Below are 17168 nucleotides of genomic sequence, written 5' to 3' on the forward strand. Positions count from 1 at the left end.
TGCACCTCAGTGCAAAAGAGTGTAGAGGCTAGAAGTCACCCTGGCTCCTGTTCCTGAGGCAGGTCCTCAACCTCATTTTCAAGACAGGCTCTCTCACTGGCCTGCAGCTGCCCAAGTACCTGTCTTGGCTCTCCAGTGGCTCCCAGGAATTTGATATGCCAACCCCATAATATCAGATTAAAGGCCTACGTAGACTGCTGGCTGCTTATTTATGGATTGATTTTTTTTCTATGTGTTTAAGAGATAGAATTAGGCCATATATTCTCAAGACCACTGGCTATTTCCTTATTGTGGTTTTATTTTATTTATTTATTTATTTATTTATTTATTTATTTATTTATTATGGATTGCTGGTTTCATTTTGGTGGTGGTTTTTATGTTCTCACATGCTATATTACTGCTTTGATTATTTACGGTTCTGCAGTCGGATGATTAACTCTATCCATTTTAAATGCCCTGCGGTTTCATCCTTTTACATTATTCCTGTTTCTCCATTTATTGAGTACAAGCAATCATTGGCTTAGACTTGATACAAATTTGCCCTTTGTGACACTTTGACTCTTCGGCCTTTGTTTAAGGTTTACTATTCACTGATATTTAACTGCCTCATTCCTTGTGGTTGGTTAATTTTAATTTTCAGTATTTTGCTCTGGAGAGTTGTGGATTTTTGTGGATCACTAGGTCCTGAAATTCAATGGAGTTTTCCCTTAAGTGTTGGCTTTTTATATTTGTTTGTTTTGTCTTATACTAATTCTTTCTCCTCTCGTTTCTTTCATCTGACCTTTTTCTTCAAACTACATCCATTCACAGTATTGATCAGCTTTGGCCGCCCAATCCTATTGTAGTATAACGATTTTTATTTTCATCATTACATTTAGTATTTGTGTGCTCTTGGCTTTCTCTTTTGGGGATGGTTATTTGTGTGGCTTTTACTTATGATTCTTCATATTTCCCCCTGTTCATAATTTTACTCTATTTTTCTAGTCTAGTCTTTTCTTTGTTATTATTTTTTTCTTTTTGTTTCATTTGTTTCTTTTAGGTTCCACATGTGTAATTTTAGTTCCTGAATTGCTCCATCTTTTTCATTATTTGATTCCATTTGTTTGTTAATTTTAGGTAGCATTAGTACTGATAAAATGCCTACAGAGACTGAGGAGGAGTTACCACCTTCTAGTCCCGATCCCAGTATCTCTCAGGAGGGAACCTTTCATTCCCAATATAAAGTACTGAAGACTATTGGAAAAGGAAGCCATGCCAAGGTCCTCCTGGCCCACCGCCGGCTCACAGGAACCCCAGTGGCGGTCAAAGTTCTCCGAAAGAACAAGTAGTGGTTCCGGCCAGCCATGACAGAAGCAAACATAATGAGAAAGATCAACCACCCCAACATTGTTTCTCTCTTACAAGTCATTGAAAACAAAACTAGAATATACCTCATAATGGAGCTGGTGGAAGGCCAACAACTCTACCAGTACATCAGAGAGTCAGGGCACATAGAGGAGGATGAGGCCTGGCAAATATTTGAACAGATATTATCAGCAGTGAGCTACTGCCATGGAAAGGGGATTGTTCACCGAGACCTGAAAGTGGACAATATAATGATTGATAAAAACAAAAAGGTCAAAGTCATCGACTTTGGGCTTAGCACCGAAACACAACCTGGACAAATGCTAAACCAGCACTGCGGTGCGTATTCTTTTGGTTTCCCGGAACGCTTCCTTGGACTTCTGTATGACAGGATAAAGGATGATATGTGGACAATAGGAGTGGTCTTGTATTATATGGTAGTGGGAAAGCTCCCATTTGATTCTGTGATCATCCAAGAATTACAAAAACAAGTTGTTGCAGGGGTGTATCCTGCCCCCTGTGGGGTTTCAGAAGAACTGGAGAACCTCCTTAGTCAATTACTAACAGTAAATCCAATGTATAGACCAACAGCCAGCGAGGTGATGAAACACACCTGGTTCAAAGAACACGGGAAGAGGTTCACAGTTCGCTGTGAAGAACTGCTTCCCCTCAGGCCAGACCCTGAAATTTTGGGTGCGATGAAATGCATGGGATTTCAAGCCTCTGTAATAAAATACTCCCTAATAAAAAGAAAATATGAGGAAATGGCAACTTATTGCTTCCTACAACAGCAGGCTCTCCCGGGGTATGGCTGCACAGCCCAGGCACAGCAAGTGAGTCCCATTGCAGCCCCATTTCCTAGCCTTGATCCTGCTGCTGCTTTTAGATTACAAAGAAAGAGGAGTGGAAGCCTGCCAGTCCTTGACACCTTGCAGGTGTCATTCTCCCAAGGTCACGTATCTCATTATGGCCAGAAGGTTCATACAAAAGGAGGAAGAAGGTCCACTGTGGCTGGTCGTCTCAGGCCACTACCGATGACACCTACACAGGACCACTATCACAAATGTGCCATGAGTGTCCCATACATTCAAACAACAAGCATCTTCAGTGAGAAGAGTAGCAACAAGGAAATAAAAGAAGATAATCTACTCTCCCACAGAGCCCCATTAGAGGATAAGCCCATCTCCAGCAGGGTCCGGCACAGAGGTTTTAAGGGGTGGACCAGGAATATAGCAAATGCCCTGATAAAGCTTTGTTGCTGCTTGCCAAGGAGAAAGAAACCTCGCCTGGGGCAGATCAGAATCTCACCCCAGAAATGAGCCACAGGGAGAGTCCAGATAACAAGCAGCAGGCACAGCCCAGGTACCTTCGTGCTTTGTCCTTTCTAGTTTGCTCTATGCTGGTCCTTCCTCTGTCTCTGGTTTCCATTTTCCCCACAATTCTTACCTTGTATCTTCTCTAAGTTATTTTATGAGGTATCCCCAACACCAAGCCTTCTCCCTCTTCTTGATTTCTCCTCTTCCCAGCAGGGACTCAATATGAATTCCCCACTCTACAGAGTTTTCTTGTTGACCCATACCTTCAGATAGACTCCAGCTCCCCCTTAGGCCAATAGCTCCCACAGGGTGAGGACTAGAGATTCATGGGCTCATGGACTCATCCATGGGCTACTGGTTCTAGCACATGTGGTCATCAATCACAAGTGCTGCAGAACAGAGTCTTATGTTTTCAAATGTAACATCCCACTCCTTTAAGCCTTAAAATTAATAACAAGGTTTGTCACTGAATAAGTATCAACAACCTAGTTTGTTGGTTATTGTTGATGGTCAGAATCCTGCATGCATGCATATTGTTTTGCATACTGATTTTTTTCATTCCTAAGACCTAGCAATTGATATATAAATATATATATATATATATATGTAACATTTCTAAATGATTTCTTTCAAAAATCTTAACTGAGAAGTAGAAGAGAAGATTTGATAAAATAATAAGGCAATCAAAGCTCCAAATGGTAATCTAAGTATTCTACCGCATAAGATTTTTGCTTAGAATAAATTGACTTTTTTTCTCTCACAGTGCCATCTTGAAATTCTGTCATGTCCTGAGTATAAACAGGAGGTGATTTCAGACACATGGCCAAGGAAAGACACCAGCAGAAGCTACAGCACCAACAGGAGAAACAGCAATAGCACCAGCAGCATTAGCAGCAGAAGGAGGAGGAGGAGGAGAAAGATGAGGAAGAGGAGGATTCCACAACACCAATCTCCTCCCTCCTCTTGATTTCTCCTCTTCCCAGCAGGGACCCAATATGAATGATGAGTTCCCCACTCTACAGAGTTGTCTTGTTGACCCATCCCTTCAGATGGACTCCATCTCCTCCTTAGGCCAATAGCTCCACAGGCTGAGAACTAGAGGGTCATGGGATCATGGACTCTTCCATGGGCTACTAATCCATAGAGAAACGGGCCTGTAATACCAGACACTCAAGACACACAGTAGGTAGGGGGATCAGAACTTCAAGGCTAGCCTGGTCTACATCATGAGTTTAAGATCAGCTTGGACAATTAGTGACACCCTTTTTCTAGAGGTGAGGAGCGCTAAGGCTACTAACTCAGTGGTAGAGTACTCGTGGGGAAACAGACTGCTGTCCATTGATACCTCTCCTTCCTTGCTCGGAAATACACAATGGTATTAGAAGAGTCATAGGTTCCTGGCCTAGCATCCACTATTCTATTTGCTACATCATTAAGGGTGCAGTTTTTGGTATTTTGGTCAGGGATCAAATCTATGAAATAAAACTTAAGCAATACTCTCATTGCTGTCATAGTGGGAGGTGGATGATAAATGCTTGCCCACCTGCATCAGTACAAAGCTGGTTCCTTGGACTCCCTGCAAACACATCACTGCTAACTGTGTGCCTTGTATAGGCTTTTCCAGCACTGTCATAGCTTGAAAACCTTCCCTGCTATGGACCCTTGAGGGGGCATCCTGCCTTTCTCAGGCTCAGAATGGAGCAAAGATCCCCTGCTCACCTCTAGGCTCACAGGTCAGGGACCTGTTCCATCCCATAGTGAACAAGACTGGCACAGATGCACACACCTTGGAAAAAGAATGTATTGGCAACCCTTAACAAAAAAGATGGTTCTTACTTTCGATTATGGCATTCTATAAAATACGGGTATTTCCTGGTATAATTACACATGTCATTGATTGTGTGTGCGTATGTTTTTTGAAGTTGGAGGGGGGATAATTCATTTCTCTAAGCCCCTTCCACAATGCTGGGTGATAAACATTGACTCTCATATAGATTTTAATAATTATACATTTATTTATATATTTTTAAGATTCGTTTATTTTTCCAACTTTTGTAGCGTTTTCTGTGTGTGTGTGTGTGTGTGTGTGTGTGTGTGTGTGTGTGTGTGTGTAATTAGATATAATACTCAGGGTCAGTAATCCTACCCTTGAGCTACCTTATAACTTTTTATGTTTTAAACAGCTTTATTATGATATCTTTGATATATAAAGCTGATATGTGCTAGAGGTGAGCATCTTGATGTTCTTAAAGACATGTTCTTCCTCAGATACAGAACGAGAGCTGGCTAAAATCCTTGCTACTCCTGCAGATTAACCTTGTCATGCACTGAAGCAATGGGGCACATACTAAGCACATTCCCTGAGATGCCTCCTAGGTTGGTAGCACTGGCTCCATCCCAGGCACAGCTGGAGTGGGCAGCTGTAAGTTTGAGGACCTGCACTCAGGACACTGGGCCCCAGGAGCACCTCACCTGCTGGTCATCCTGTGTACATCTGAATGTCACCCCTGGGTTCTCACTGCCTGGCACTTAACCATAGACACCACTGTAGAACTGTCTAAGGCCAGAAGGGCAAAAACATTGTTGTTATAAATTTCTACTATGGAAACATCAAATGTTGTGCTTCTTGAACAGTTTTATGAAATGAACCTGGGAGAAACGCAAGAAATATGGCCTGAAGTCTCTTCTGGAACTGCCACTCCAGCATAAGCGTCCACAGGCAGTCACTCTCCTCTGCACTACCGTCCCCCTTGTTTTGCAACTCATGGATCTCCTTGCTTAGCATATCCACAAGGTGCATTTGCTGTTGCTTCTCCAGCTTCTTCCTGACATCTTATTTTTATGGGTCTGGAGACAGACTCCCCAGAGGACAGCACCTCTTTTCTGATAGTTATGAACTGCAGATCCCTGTGCTCAATAGTGGGGGGCTGCTGCAGGGACTACAACACCAGAATGACTGTTTCTTGGGGCCTCTGCAGTGTGGAAGGTTTTCCTGGTTTGGTCGGTGTGGTCAAAGATGAGAAGGAAGCAAGTTCAGGGAATGAGAGTGCATCTGTCGCCCTTTCCTCTCCTGCTCCCTGTGCTTCCTCTCTGCTTCCTTGTCCAGACAGGCCTTCTATATCTCAGACCACCACTGCTGCTCCTCACTCTTTTTTCCCAGCCACCTGTGCAGACGGGGATGCTGCCTTGTTTGCAGAAGGAGGGGGGAGTGGCAAATCCACTGAAATGCCACCAATATCTGGTGTAGTGGACCTGTGGTAGAGGAGGTGGTGGAGGGAGGTCTGTTCATATGGGCTGGGAGACAGTCACAGGGGTGGGCAGCACCTCTGCTGGGGTTTCCCAATGGCCTGGACCACTCTTGGTCAGAGTGGAAGCAGGGGCAACTGACTTGGAGGAAGGGTTCAGGTGCTCCTGGCTGCATGTGCTAGATTCCACTGAGGACCTCTGGATCCACATATCACTGTCACACTAGAGACCCTTGCCAGCCTCTACACAGTGGAGCTCAAGTAGGTAAAACTTCCTGAAGCTCTTCCTTGGAAGGGGTAAGAGGCTGAGAAAAGAAAAGAGGAAGCTATACTACTTCAGGGACTCACCAGAGATATTAACAAAATTTCATACATGTTTCTTCCTCACAGAGGAGTTAACAAAAACTGGGGAATGGTTATATAACCAGACCTGACACTGCTTTATGGCTCACTGGCCAAGTAGCCAGCTGTTCCTGTGTCTACAAAGGAATAAAAAGATTTTTTCTATACACTGATGCATGCTGTTTGTGGCATTGTCACTCCTGAAATTTAGCTCCTAACTTCAGGTCTAGGTAGAGGGGTCTGTTCTTGTGAAATGTAAAGAAGTAAACAATCAGATGCTTAAAACTGCATAAAAGGCATACTTTTTCCTCAGGTATCTGTTTTACAATCTTTTAAAAAGCATTCATGGGGGTTGACACCCCGAAACAAGCTTTGCCATTTCAGGAAAAGTGTGATGGAGGGAAGATTTGTATGGTGGGTTACTCGGAAGACAGGATTGTAAAGGAAATAAATAAATGGTTTTCTAAAAAGCATGTATTTTAAATGCCCTGCTAAAAACTATAATTTTGACACTATGCTTTCAATAAAAAACATTTCACATTTAATTTACTCATTTAAACTAATTCTCATTTTCCCAGATTCATTAATTTAATATTAATTTACTTGAGTAGCATATTAAAAATAAAACTGAAAAAATAAAAAGTAAAAATAAAAGCTGAGTCAGGGTCCGAAGAGGATTCACAATACTGCACCTAACAGACTGTGAATATATCTAGTAAACCATACCATCAGATCTGATCTGTATCATGATCCAGAAGTATTTCTCAGCATCATGCACTCAGTTTCAACTAACTTCTTCCTTGAAAAGCTGAGCAAGAGCTGTGGTAGGAGCTACTACATGGGACTTTTAGGGTCTCACTTTATAAAAATAATTTATGTGTATGAGTGTTTGCCCAGCATGTGTGCACATGAATGCTTGACTGGTGTCCAAAGAACTTAGAAGAAGGTTTCAAATCCCCTGAAATTAGAGTTTTAGGCAGTTGTGAGCTAACACTGGTGTTGTAAAATACTGAACCATCTTTCCAGCCCCAGATTTTGATAACTTTTAGGAGGAGCCATATCTCAATACAGGATTACTATATGTTGGCTAACCTGGCTTGAGTCACTAGCTCTTACCTCTCTGCACCATGGAGGACAATGGCTGGGTAAGAAAGGTGGACAGGCAGTGAGAGAGGATGCCTTGATTTGCAACTTCCAGTGTAACCATGGACCTGGTTGTAGTCATGAGTTCTGCTGCCCTAGGAAGAAAATATAAAGAAACAGCGCTCAGTGTCATAGAGGAGTCTATGTTCAGAATACTTGTGCTTAGGTTTCTCAGCCTGGTTGCTGTTTGGGGAAATAAACCAGACTTTCAGAAGATTATGTCCTCTCCACATCACTTATGATAATTAATTATAAAACAGGTAAATATATTCTATTCTATAACACAAACATTAAGATATTTAAAGATTTTACAAGCTCTAAGTATATGTGTACATATTTATATAATTATTTAATGAAATGTTCTATACTAATATACATTCTTATGAGTGAACCCAAAATGAGATTCATGTGCTCTAAGAACTAGGGTTATAGTGAAGGTGAGTAAACACAAAGAGCTTTTACATCACTTCTTTTTGAATTCAAATTTCAAAATTAAATGCAAACTATCACTTCAGTACACTAAAACTAACCAATTAGTTGACGCGTTTAAGTGACCAATTAGTCATACCTTTCCTGCGAAAGTCCATCCAGACTAAATTCATCCACAATGAGGAGTTGGTCATGGGCACCTAGTTGTCCAACCTGAGCCACCAGTAGGGTGTAGGGAGAAAAGAAAAAAGGCAGCGTCACTGGTTGCTGCCGCTGCGGAGAGCTCATAGGCAGCACCCCACGAGCAAACTTGAGCCTCGGGACCACAGGTAAGACCAACTTTTCTGCTGCAAGAGACCTGCCTGGTGAACTCAGGACACAGAGAGGCAAAAATCCTCTAGGACCAGGCACTTCCGGGGTTTACCGAGAGTCCCAAACCCGCGGATCCCGAAACGCAGCAGCTCTCTGCTCCCGAACCCTGTGGGAGAGAGACCTCACCACCTGGTCAGGTGGGCACTCCTGAGGCTGCAGAGCAGAGGAGACCACCAACACTGCCCACCCCAGCCCACATCCCTGGCCCAAGAGGAAACTGTATAAGGCCTCTGGGTTCCTGCAGAGGAGGGCCCAGGAGCAGCAGGACCACTGCGTCTGAGACACCGCCAGAACCTAAAGGGACAGACCAGATAAACAGTTCTCTGCACCCAAATCCCGTGGGAGGGAGAGCTAAACCTTCAGAGAGGCAGACATGCCTGGGAAACCAGAAGAGACTGCACTCTGCACACATCTCTGACGCCAGAGGAAAACACCAAACACCATCTGTAACCCTGGTGCACGGAAGCTCCCGGAAAGGGCGGCGCAGATCTTCCTGGTTGCTGCCACCGTGGAGAGCTCATAGGCAGCACCACACCAGCAAACTTGAGCCTCGGGACCACAGGTAAGACCAACTTTTCTGCTGCAAGAGACCTGCCTGGTGAACTCAGGACACAGAGGCAAAAATTCCTCTAGGACTGGGCACTCCCGGGGTTTACTGGGAGTCCCAAACCCGCGGATCCCGGCCCGCAGCAGCTCTCTGCTCCCAAACCCCGTGGGAGAGAGACCTCACTGCCTGGTCAGGTGGGCACTCCTGAGGCTGCAGAGCAGAAGAGACCACCAACACTGCTCACCCCTGCCCACATCCCTGGCCCAATAGGAAACTGTTTAAGGCCTCTGGGTTCCCGCAGAGGAGGGCCCAGGTGCAGCAGGACCGCTGCGTCTGAGACACCACCAGAACCTGAAGGGACAGACGGGATAAACAGTTCTCTGCACCCAAATCCCGTGGGAGGGAGAGCTAAACCTTCAGAGAGGCAGACATGCCTGGGAAACCAGAAGAGACTGCACTCTGCACATATATCTGACGCCAGAGGAAAACACCAAACTCCATCTGGAACCCTGGTGCACGGAAGCTCCCGGAAAGGGCAGCGCAGATCTTCCTGGTTGCTGCCGCCACAGAGAGCTCATAAGCAACACCCCACGAGCAAACTTGAGCCCCAGGACCACAGGTAAGACCAACTTTTCTGCTGCAAGTGACCTGCCTGGTGAACTCCAGACACAGGCCCACAGGAACAGCTGAAGACCTATAGATAGGAAAAGCTACACGCCTGAAGGCAGAACACTCTGTCCCCATAACTGGCTGAAAGAAAACAGGAAACCAGGTCTACAGCACTCCTGACACACAGGCTTATAGGACAGTCTAGCCACTGTCAGAAATAGCAGAACAAAGTAACACTAGAGATAAACTGATGGCGAGAGGCAAGCGCAGGAACCCAAGCAACAGAAACCAAGACTACATGGCACCATCGGAGCCCAATTCTCCCATCAAAACAAACATGGAATATCCAAACACACCAGAAAAGCAAGATCTAGTTTCAAAATCATATTTGATCATGATGCTGGAGGACTTCAAGAAAGACGTGAAGAACTCCCTTAGAGAAACACAGGAAAACATTAATAAACAAGTAGAAGCCTACAGAGAGGAATCGCAAAAATCCCTGAAAGAATTCCAGGAAAACACAATCAAACAGTTGAAGGAATTAAAAATGGAAATAGAAGCAATCAAGAAAGAACACATGGAAACAACCCTGGATATAGAAAACCAAAAGAAGAGACAAGGAGCTGTAGATACGAGCTTCACCAACAGAATACAAGAGATGGAAGAGAGAATCTCAGGAGCAGAAGACTCCATAGAAATCATTGACTCAACTGTCAAAGATAATGTAAAGCGGAAAAAGCTACTGGTCCAAAACATTGGTCCAGGACTCAATGAGAAGATCAAACCTAAGGACAATAGGTATAGAAGAGAGTGAAGACTCCCAGCACAAAGGATCAGTAAATATCTTCAACAAAATCATAGAAGAAAACTTCCCTAACCTAAACAAAGAGATACCCATAGGCATACAAGAAGCCTACAGAACTCCAAATGGATTGGACCAGAAAAGAAACACCTCCCGTCACATAATAGTCAAAACACCAAACGCACAAAATAAAGAAAGAATATTAAAAGCAGTAAGGGAAAAAGGTCAAGTAACATATAAAGGCAGACCTATCAGAATCACACCAGACTTTTCACCAGAAACAATGAAAGCCAGAAGATCCTGGACAGATGTCATACAGACCCTAAGAGAACACAAATGTCAGCCCAGGTTACTGTATCCTGCAAAACTCCCACTTAACATAGATGGAGAAACCAAGATATTCCAGGACAAAAACAAGTGTACACAATATCTTTCTACAAATCCAGCACTACAAAGGATAAGAAATGGTAAAGCCCAACATAAGGAGGCAAGCTATACCCTAGAAGAAGCAAGAAACTAATCGTCTTGGCAACAAAACAAAGAGAAGAAAAGCACAAAAACATAACATCATATCCAAATATAAATATAACAGGAAGCAGTAATCACTGTTCATTAATATCTCTCAACATCAGTGGCCTCAACTCCCCAATAAAAAGGCATAGATCAACAAACTGGATACGCAACGAGGACCCTGCATTCTGCTCCCTACAGGAAACACACCTCAGAGACAAAGACAGACACTACCTCAGAGTGAAAGGCTGGAAAACAACTTTCCAAGCAAATGGTCGGAAGAAGCAAGCTGGCGTAGCCATTCTAATATCCCATACAATCAATTTTCAACTAAAAGTCATCAAAAAAGATAAGGAAGGACACTTCATATTCATCAAAGGAAAAATCCACCAAGATGAATTCTCAATCCTAAATACCTGGGCCCCAAATACAAGGGCACCTACATACGTAAAAGAAACCTTACTAAAGCTCAAAACACACATTGCACCTCACACAATAATAGGAGATTTCAACACCCCCACTCTCATCAATGGACAGATCATGGAAACAGAAATTAAACAGAGACGTAGACAGACTAAGAGAAGTCATGAGCCAAATGGACTTAACAGATATTTATAGAACATTCTATCCTAAAGCAAAAGGATATACCTTCTTCTCAGCTCCTCATGGTACTTTCTCCAAAACTGACCATATAATTGGTCAAAAAACGGACCTCAACAGGTACAGAAAGATAGAAATAATCCCATGCGTGCTATCGGACCACCACGGCCTAAAACTGGTCTTCAATAACAATAAGGGAAGAATGCCCACATATACGTGGAAATTGAACAATGCTCTACTCAATGATAACCTGGTCAAGGAAGAAATAAAGAAAGAAATTAAAGACTTTTTAGAATTTAATGAAAATGAAGGTACAACATACCCAAACTTATGGGACACAATGAAACCTGTGCTATAGAGGAAAACTCATAGTGCTGAGTGCCTGCAGAAAGAAACAGGAAAGAGCATATGTCAGCAGCTTGACAGCACACCTAAAAGCTCTAGAACAAAAAGATGCAAATACATCCAGGAGGAGTAGAGGGCAGGAAATAATCAAGCTCAGAGCTGAAATCAACCAAATAGAAACAAAAAGGACCATAGAAAGAATCAACAGAACCAAAAGTTGGTTCTTTGAGAAAATCAGCAAGATAGATAAACCCTTAGCCAGACTAACGAGAGGACACAGAGAGTGTGTCCAAATTAACAAAATCAGAAATGAAAAGGGAGACATAACTACAGATTCAGAGGAAATTCTAAAAATCATCAGATCTTATTATAAAAGCCTATATTCAACAAAACTTGAAAATCTGCAGGAAATGGACAATTTCCTAGACAGATACCAGGTACCGAAGTTAAATCAGGAACAGATAAACCAGTTAAGCTACCCCATAACGCCTAAGGAAATAGAAGCAGTCATTAAAGGTCTCCCAACCAAAAAGAGCCCAGGTCCAGACGGGTTTAGTGCAGAATTCTATCAGACCTTCATAGAAGACCTCATACCAATATTATCCAAACTATTCCACAAAATTGAAACAGATGGATCACTACCGAATTCCTTCTATGAAGCCACAATTACTCTTATACCTAAACCACACAAAGTCCCAAGAAAGAAAGAGAACTTCAGACCAATTTCCCTTATGAATATCGACGCAAAAATACTCAATAAAATTCTGGCAAACCGAATCCAAGAGCACATCAAAACAATCATCCACCATGATCAAGTAGGCTTCATCCCAGGCATGCAGGGATGGTTTAATATACAGAAAACCATCAACGTGATCCATTATATAAACAAACTGAAAGAACAAAACCACATGATCATTTCATTAGATGCTGAGAAAGCATTTGACAAAATTCAACACCCCTTCATTATAAAAGTCCTGGAAAGAATAGGAATTCAAGGCCCATACCTAAACATAGTAAAAGCCATATACAGCAAACCAGTTGCTAACATTAAACTAAATGGAGAGAAACTTGAAGCAATCCCACTCAAATCAGGGACTAGACAAGGCTGCCCACTCTCTCTCTATTTATTCAATATAGTTCTTGAAGTTCTAGCCAGAGCAATCAGACAACAAAAGGAGGTCAAGGGGATACAGGTCGGAAAAGAAGAAGTCAAAATATCAGTATTTGCAGATGATATGATAGTATATTTAAGTGATACCAAAAGTTCCACCAGAGAACTACTAAAGCTGATAAACAACTTCAGCAAAGTGGCTGGGTATAAAATAAACTCAAATAAATCAGTAGCCTTCCTCTACACAAAAGAGAAACAAGCTGAGAAAGAAATTAGGGAAACACCACCCTTCTTAATAGACCCAAATACCAAAGTACCTCGGTGTGACTTTAACCAAGCAAGTAAAAGATTTGTACAATAAGAACTTCAAGACTCTGAAGAAAGAAATTGAAGAAGACCACAGAAGATGGAAAGATCTCCCATGCTCACGGATTGGCAGGATTAATATAGTAAAAATTGCCATTTTACCAAAAGCGACCTACAGATTCAATGCAATCCCCATCAAAATACCAATACAATTCTTCAAAGAGTTAGACAGAACAATTTGCAAATTCATCTGGAATAACAAAAAACCCAGGATACCTAAAACTATCCTCAACAATAAAAGGACTTCAGGGGGAATCACTATTCCTGAACTCAAGCAGTATTACAGAGCAATAGTGATTAAAAACTGCATGGTATTGGTACAGATACAGACAGATATGCCAATGGAACAGATTTGAAGACCCAGAAAAAAACCCGCACACCTATGGGCACTTGATTTTTGACAAGGGAGCCAAAACCATCAAATGGAAAAAAGATAGCATTTCCAGCAAATGGTGCTGGTTCAACTGGAGGTCAACATGTAGAAGAATGCAGATCGATTCATGCTTATCACCCTGTACAAAGCTTAAGTCCAAGTGGATCAAGGACCTCCATATCAAACCAGATACACTCAAACTAATAGAAGAAAAACTAGGGAAGCATCTGGAACACATGGGCACTGGAAAAAATTTCCTGAACAAAACACCAATGGCTTAGGCTCTAAGATCAAGAATCGACAAATGGGATCTCATAAAACTGCAAAGCTTCTGTAAGGCAAAGGACACTGTGGTTAGGACAAAATGGCAACCAACAGATTGGGAAAAGATCTTTACCAATCCTACAACAGATAGAGGCCTTATATCCAAAATATACAAAGAACTCAAGAAATTAGACCGCAGGGAGACAAATAACCCTATTAAAAATGGGGTTCAGAGGTAAACAAAGAATTCACAGTTGAGGAATGCCGAATGGCTGAGAAACACCTAAAGAAATGTTCAACATTTTAGTCATAATGGAAACGCAAATCAAAACAACCCCGAGATTTCACCTCACACCAGTGAGAATGGCTAAGATCAAAAACTCAGGTGACAGCAGATGCTGGCGAGGATGTGGAGAAAGAGGAACACTCCTCCATTGTTGGTGGGATTGCACACTGGTACAATCATTCTGGAAATCAGTCTGGAGGTTCCTCAGAAAATTGGACATTGAACTGCCTGAGGATCCAGCTATACCTCTCTTGGGCATATACCCCAAAAATGCCCCAACATATAAAAAAGACACGTGCTCCACTATGTTCATCGCAGCCTTTATTTATAATAGCCAGAAGCTGGAAAGAACCCAGATGCCCTTCTACAGAGGAACGGATACAGAAAACATGGTACATCTACACAATGGAATATCACTCAGCTATCAAAAACAATGACTTTATGAAATTCGTAGGCAAAAGGGTGTAACTGGAAAATATCATCCTGAGTGAGGTAACCCAATCACAGAAAAACACACATGGTATGCACTCACTGAGAAGTGGCTATTAGCCCAAATGCTTGAATTACCCTAGATGCCTAGAACAAATGAAACTCAAGACAGATGATCAAAATGTGAATGCTTCACTCCTTCTTTAAAAGGGGAACAAGAATACACTTGACAGGGAATAGAGAGACAAAGATTAAAACAGACACAGAAGGAACACCCATTCAGAGCCTGTCCCACATGTGGCCCATACATATACAGCCATCCAGTTAGACAAGATGGATGAAGCAAATAAGTGCAGGCTGACAGCCGGATGTAGATCGCTCCTGAGAGACACAGACAGAATACAGCAAACACAGAGGCGAATGCCAGCAGCAAACCACTGAACTGAGAATAGGACCCCCGTTGAAGGAATCAGAGAAAGAACTGGAAGAGCTTGAAGGGGCTCGAGACCCCATATGAACAACAATGCCAAGCAACTAGAGCTTCCAGGGGCTAAGCCACTACCTAAATACTATACATGGACTGACCCTGACTCTGACCTCATAGGTAGCAATGAATATCCTAGTAAGAGCACCAATGGAAGGGGAAGCCCTGGGTCCTGCTAAGACTGAACCCCCAGTGAACTAGATTGTTGGGGGGAGGGTGGCAATGGGGGGAGGATGGGGAGGGGAACACCAATAAAGAAGGGGAGGGGGGAGGGGGATGTTTGCCCCGAAACCTGGAAAGGGAATAACACTCGAAATTTAAATAAGAAATACTCAAGTTAATAAAAAAAAACAGTGGGGAAAAAAGGCAGCATCAATGCACAGCAGCATTCCTCACACCACACAGTCAGTGCACAGCCGCATTCCTCACACCACACAGTCAGTGCACAGCAGCATTCCTCACACCACACAGTCAGTGCACAGCAGCATTCCTCACACCACACAGTCAGTGCTCAGCAGCATTCCTCACACCACACAGTCAGTGCACAGCAGCATTCCTCACACCACACAGTCAGTGCACAGCAGCATTCCTCACACAACATGGTCAGTGCACAGCAGCATTCCTCACACCATATTCAATGAACTGCAGTGTTCTTCACACCACACAGCATCCACAGCCATGAGCATCTGCACACTTTTTCACAAAGCTCGAGTGCAGAATGCCCTTCACTGATTCCTTTAAAACAAATACTGGCCACATCTGCAACACTGCCTTGGACAACGACTTAACATACATTTCCCGTTTATACCGGCCAGCACCCTATGCAAAAACAAGGTCAGAACAGCACAATGAAATCACACAGCAGGAAATGAGCAAAATCCTACCCACATATACCCTGGAATCTTGACTAGTTAGGAAAATTTCTATTTTATGATTCCAAACTTCTAAGAAAAATACTCCTGTAAAATGGACAATTGGGTCAGAAAATGCCTATGGACTTGGAATACTCAAAATGATTATTTATAAAGTCTAAAACAGCTACAAATCTAAAGGAATGAGAAACATAACAAGTGACCAGCCCTTACCCACATCAGGACAGAAAACCAGCTTGGTACTAAATAATCCAGCATCTGCCTTCTCTATCTTCCATTTAAACATAATTTATAAATTTTAAAACAAGAAATTAACTTCTTGGAGGAAGCAGTTAACAGCATTTTGTAAGGAAATATTATCCAGAAAGTACTCTACTGGAATTCATACCCTGGAACTGAACAGTCAAATGCACTTACAATAGCATTCTATGGAAAGCTAATGAAATGTTTGAGAAAAATCTTAGGTATGGTATACAATTTCAGGATCATCAGTATTCTGCTTAGAGATCATAATATAACAACAAAAGAGTTTTTGGATCACATAGGGAAATATTATACAATGCAGTCATGTGCATGAAGCCTTACCCGGACATTACTGGAATTAGCAAACATTATGTGTATACTTTTGTACTAACAATAAAAATAACTTACCTTAATAACTGTGAGATAGTATATCATATAATAATGTATCATAAAAAGTGACTTCAAGAAATGAAGAAAAATTTCTAAAGAAGGAATCAAGAAGATGTTATTTTATATGCACACCATCTGTATTTCCACCCAGTAGTTAATATTTTAGTTTACCTTTTTCATTGGTGAGACTGGTCCATTTTCTCCTCTGCCGTAGGGAGTAGGGACAAGGCAGCAGTCATCAAGTATGCAGTGTGTTACTGTTTCATAGGCATACAACCTGTGTTTTATTTACATATAAATATATGGATGTATGTAATAAAATTATGGATAAAATGATAAATTACATTGTACATTAATATATAAATAGAAATTATATATTATAAAAGAGAATTGTCTTATATAGGGTTCTTTAGAGTCACAGAACTTATGGGTAATCTCTGTACAGAGAGACAATTTGTTGATGACTTGCATTCTGTAGTCCAACTCCCCAACCATGATCAGCAGCAGGTATGAATGGGAGTCCAAGGATCTAGCAGTGGCTCAGTCCCACAAGGCAGGCAGACAGGCAGGTGAAAAAGAGAGATTCTTCCTTCTTCCAATGTCCTCATGTAAATCCCCAGCAGAAGGTGTGTCCCAGGTTAAAGGTGCATACAACCACAGCTGGATCTGGGACTTGCTTTGTCCCAGGTGACCTTGAACTCAGAGACCTCCTTGCCTTAAGCTCCTGAGATTCCTAGCCACTTTGC

General features: G+C 42.3%; 1 protein-coding gene and 1 long non-coding RNA gene across 2 annotated transcripts in view; one reads left to right on the plus strand and one right to left on the minus strand.

Moving 5' to 3' along the window:
* Positions 1–1121, minus strand: part of LOC134485052 (uncharacterized) — a 1436-nt gene extending 315 nt beyond the window's left edge. Inside the window, exon 1 of the long non-coding RNA XR_010062932.1 lies at positions 6–1121. This is a non-coding gene — a long non-coding RNA (uncharacterized LOC134485052). The remainder of the gene's footprint in view (positions 1–5) is intronic.
* LOC100910657 (sperm motility kinase Y-like) overlaps positions 1–4678 on the plus strand; it is a 5299-nt gene extending 621 nt beyond the window's left edge. The window contains exons 2-3 of the mRNA XM_063280863.1: positions 1117–2706; positions 3424–4678. Coding sequence (XP_063136933.1) covers positions 1344–2663 — 1320 coding nt within the window. The 5' untranslated portion in view covers positions 1117–1343 and the 3' untranslated portion in view covers positions 2664–2706; positions 3424–4678. The remainder of the gene's footprint in view (positions 1–1116; positions 2707–3423) is intronic.
* The last annotated feature ends 12490 nt before the right edge of the window (positions 4679–17168 follow it).

The sequence above is a fragment of the Rattus norvegicus genome, chromosome 1 (genome assembly GCF_036323735.1).
Source record: "Rattus norvegicus strain BN/NHsdMcwi chromosome 1, GRCr8, whole genome shotgun sequence".
Lineage (NCBI taxonomy): Eukaryota > Metazoa > Chordata > Mammalia > Rodentia > Muridae > Rattus > Rattus norvegicus.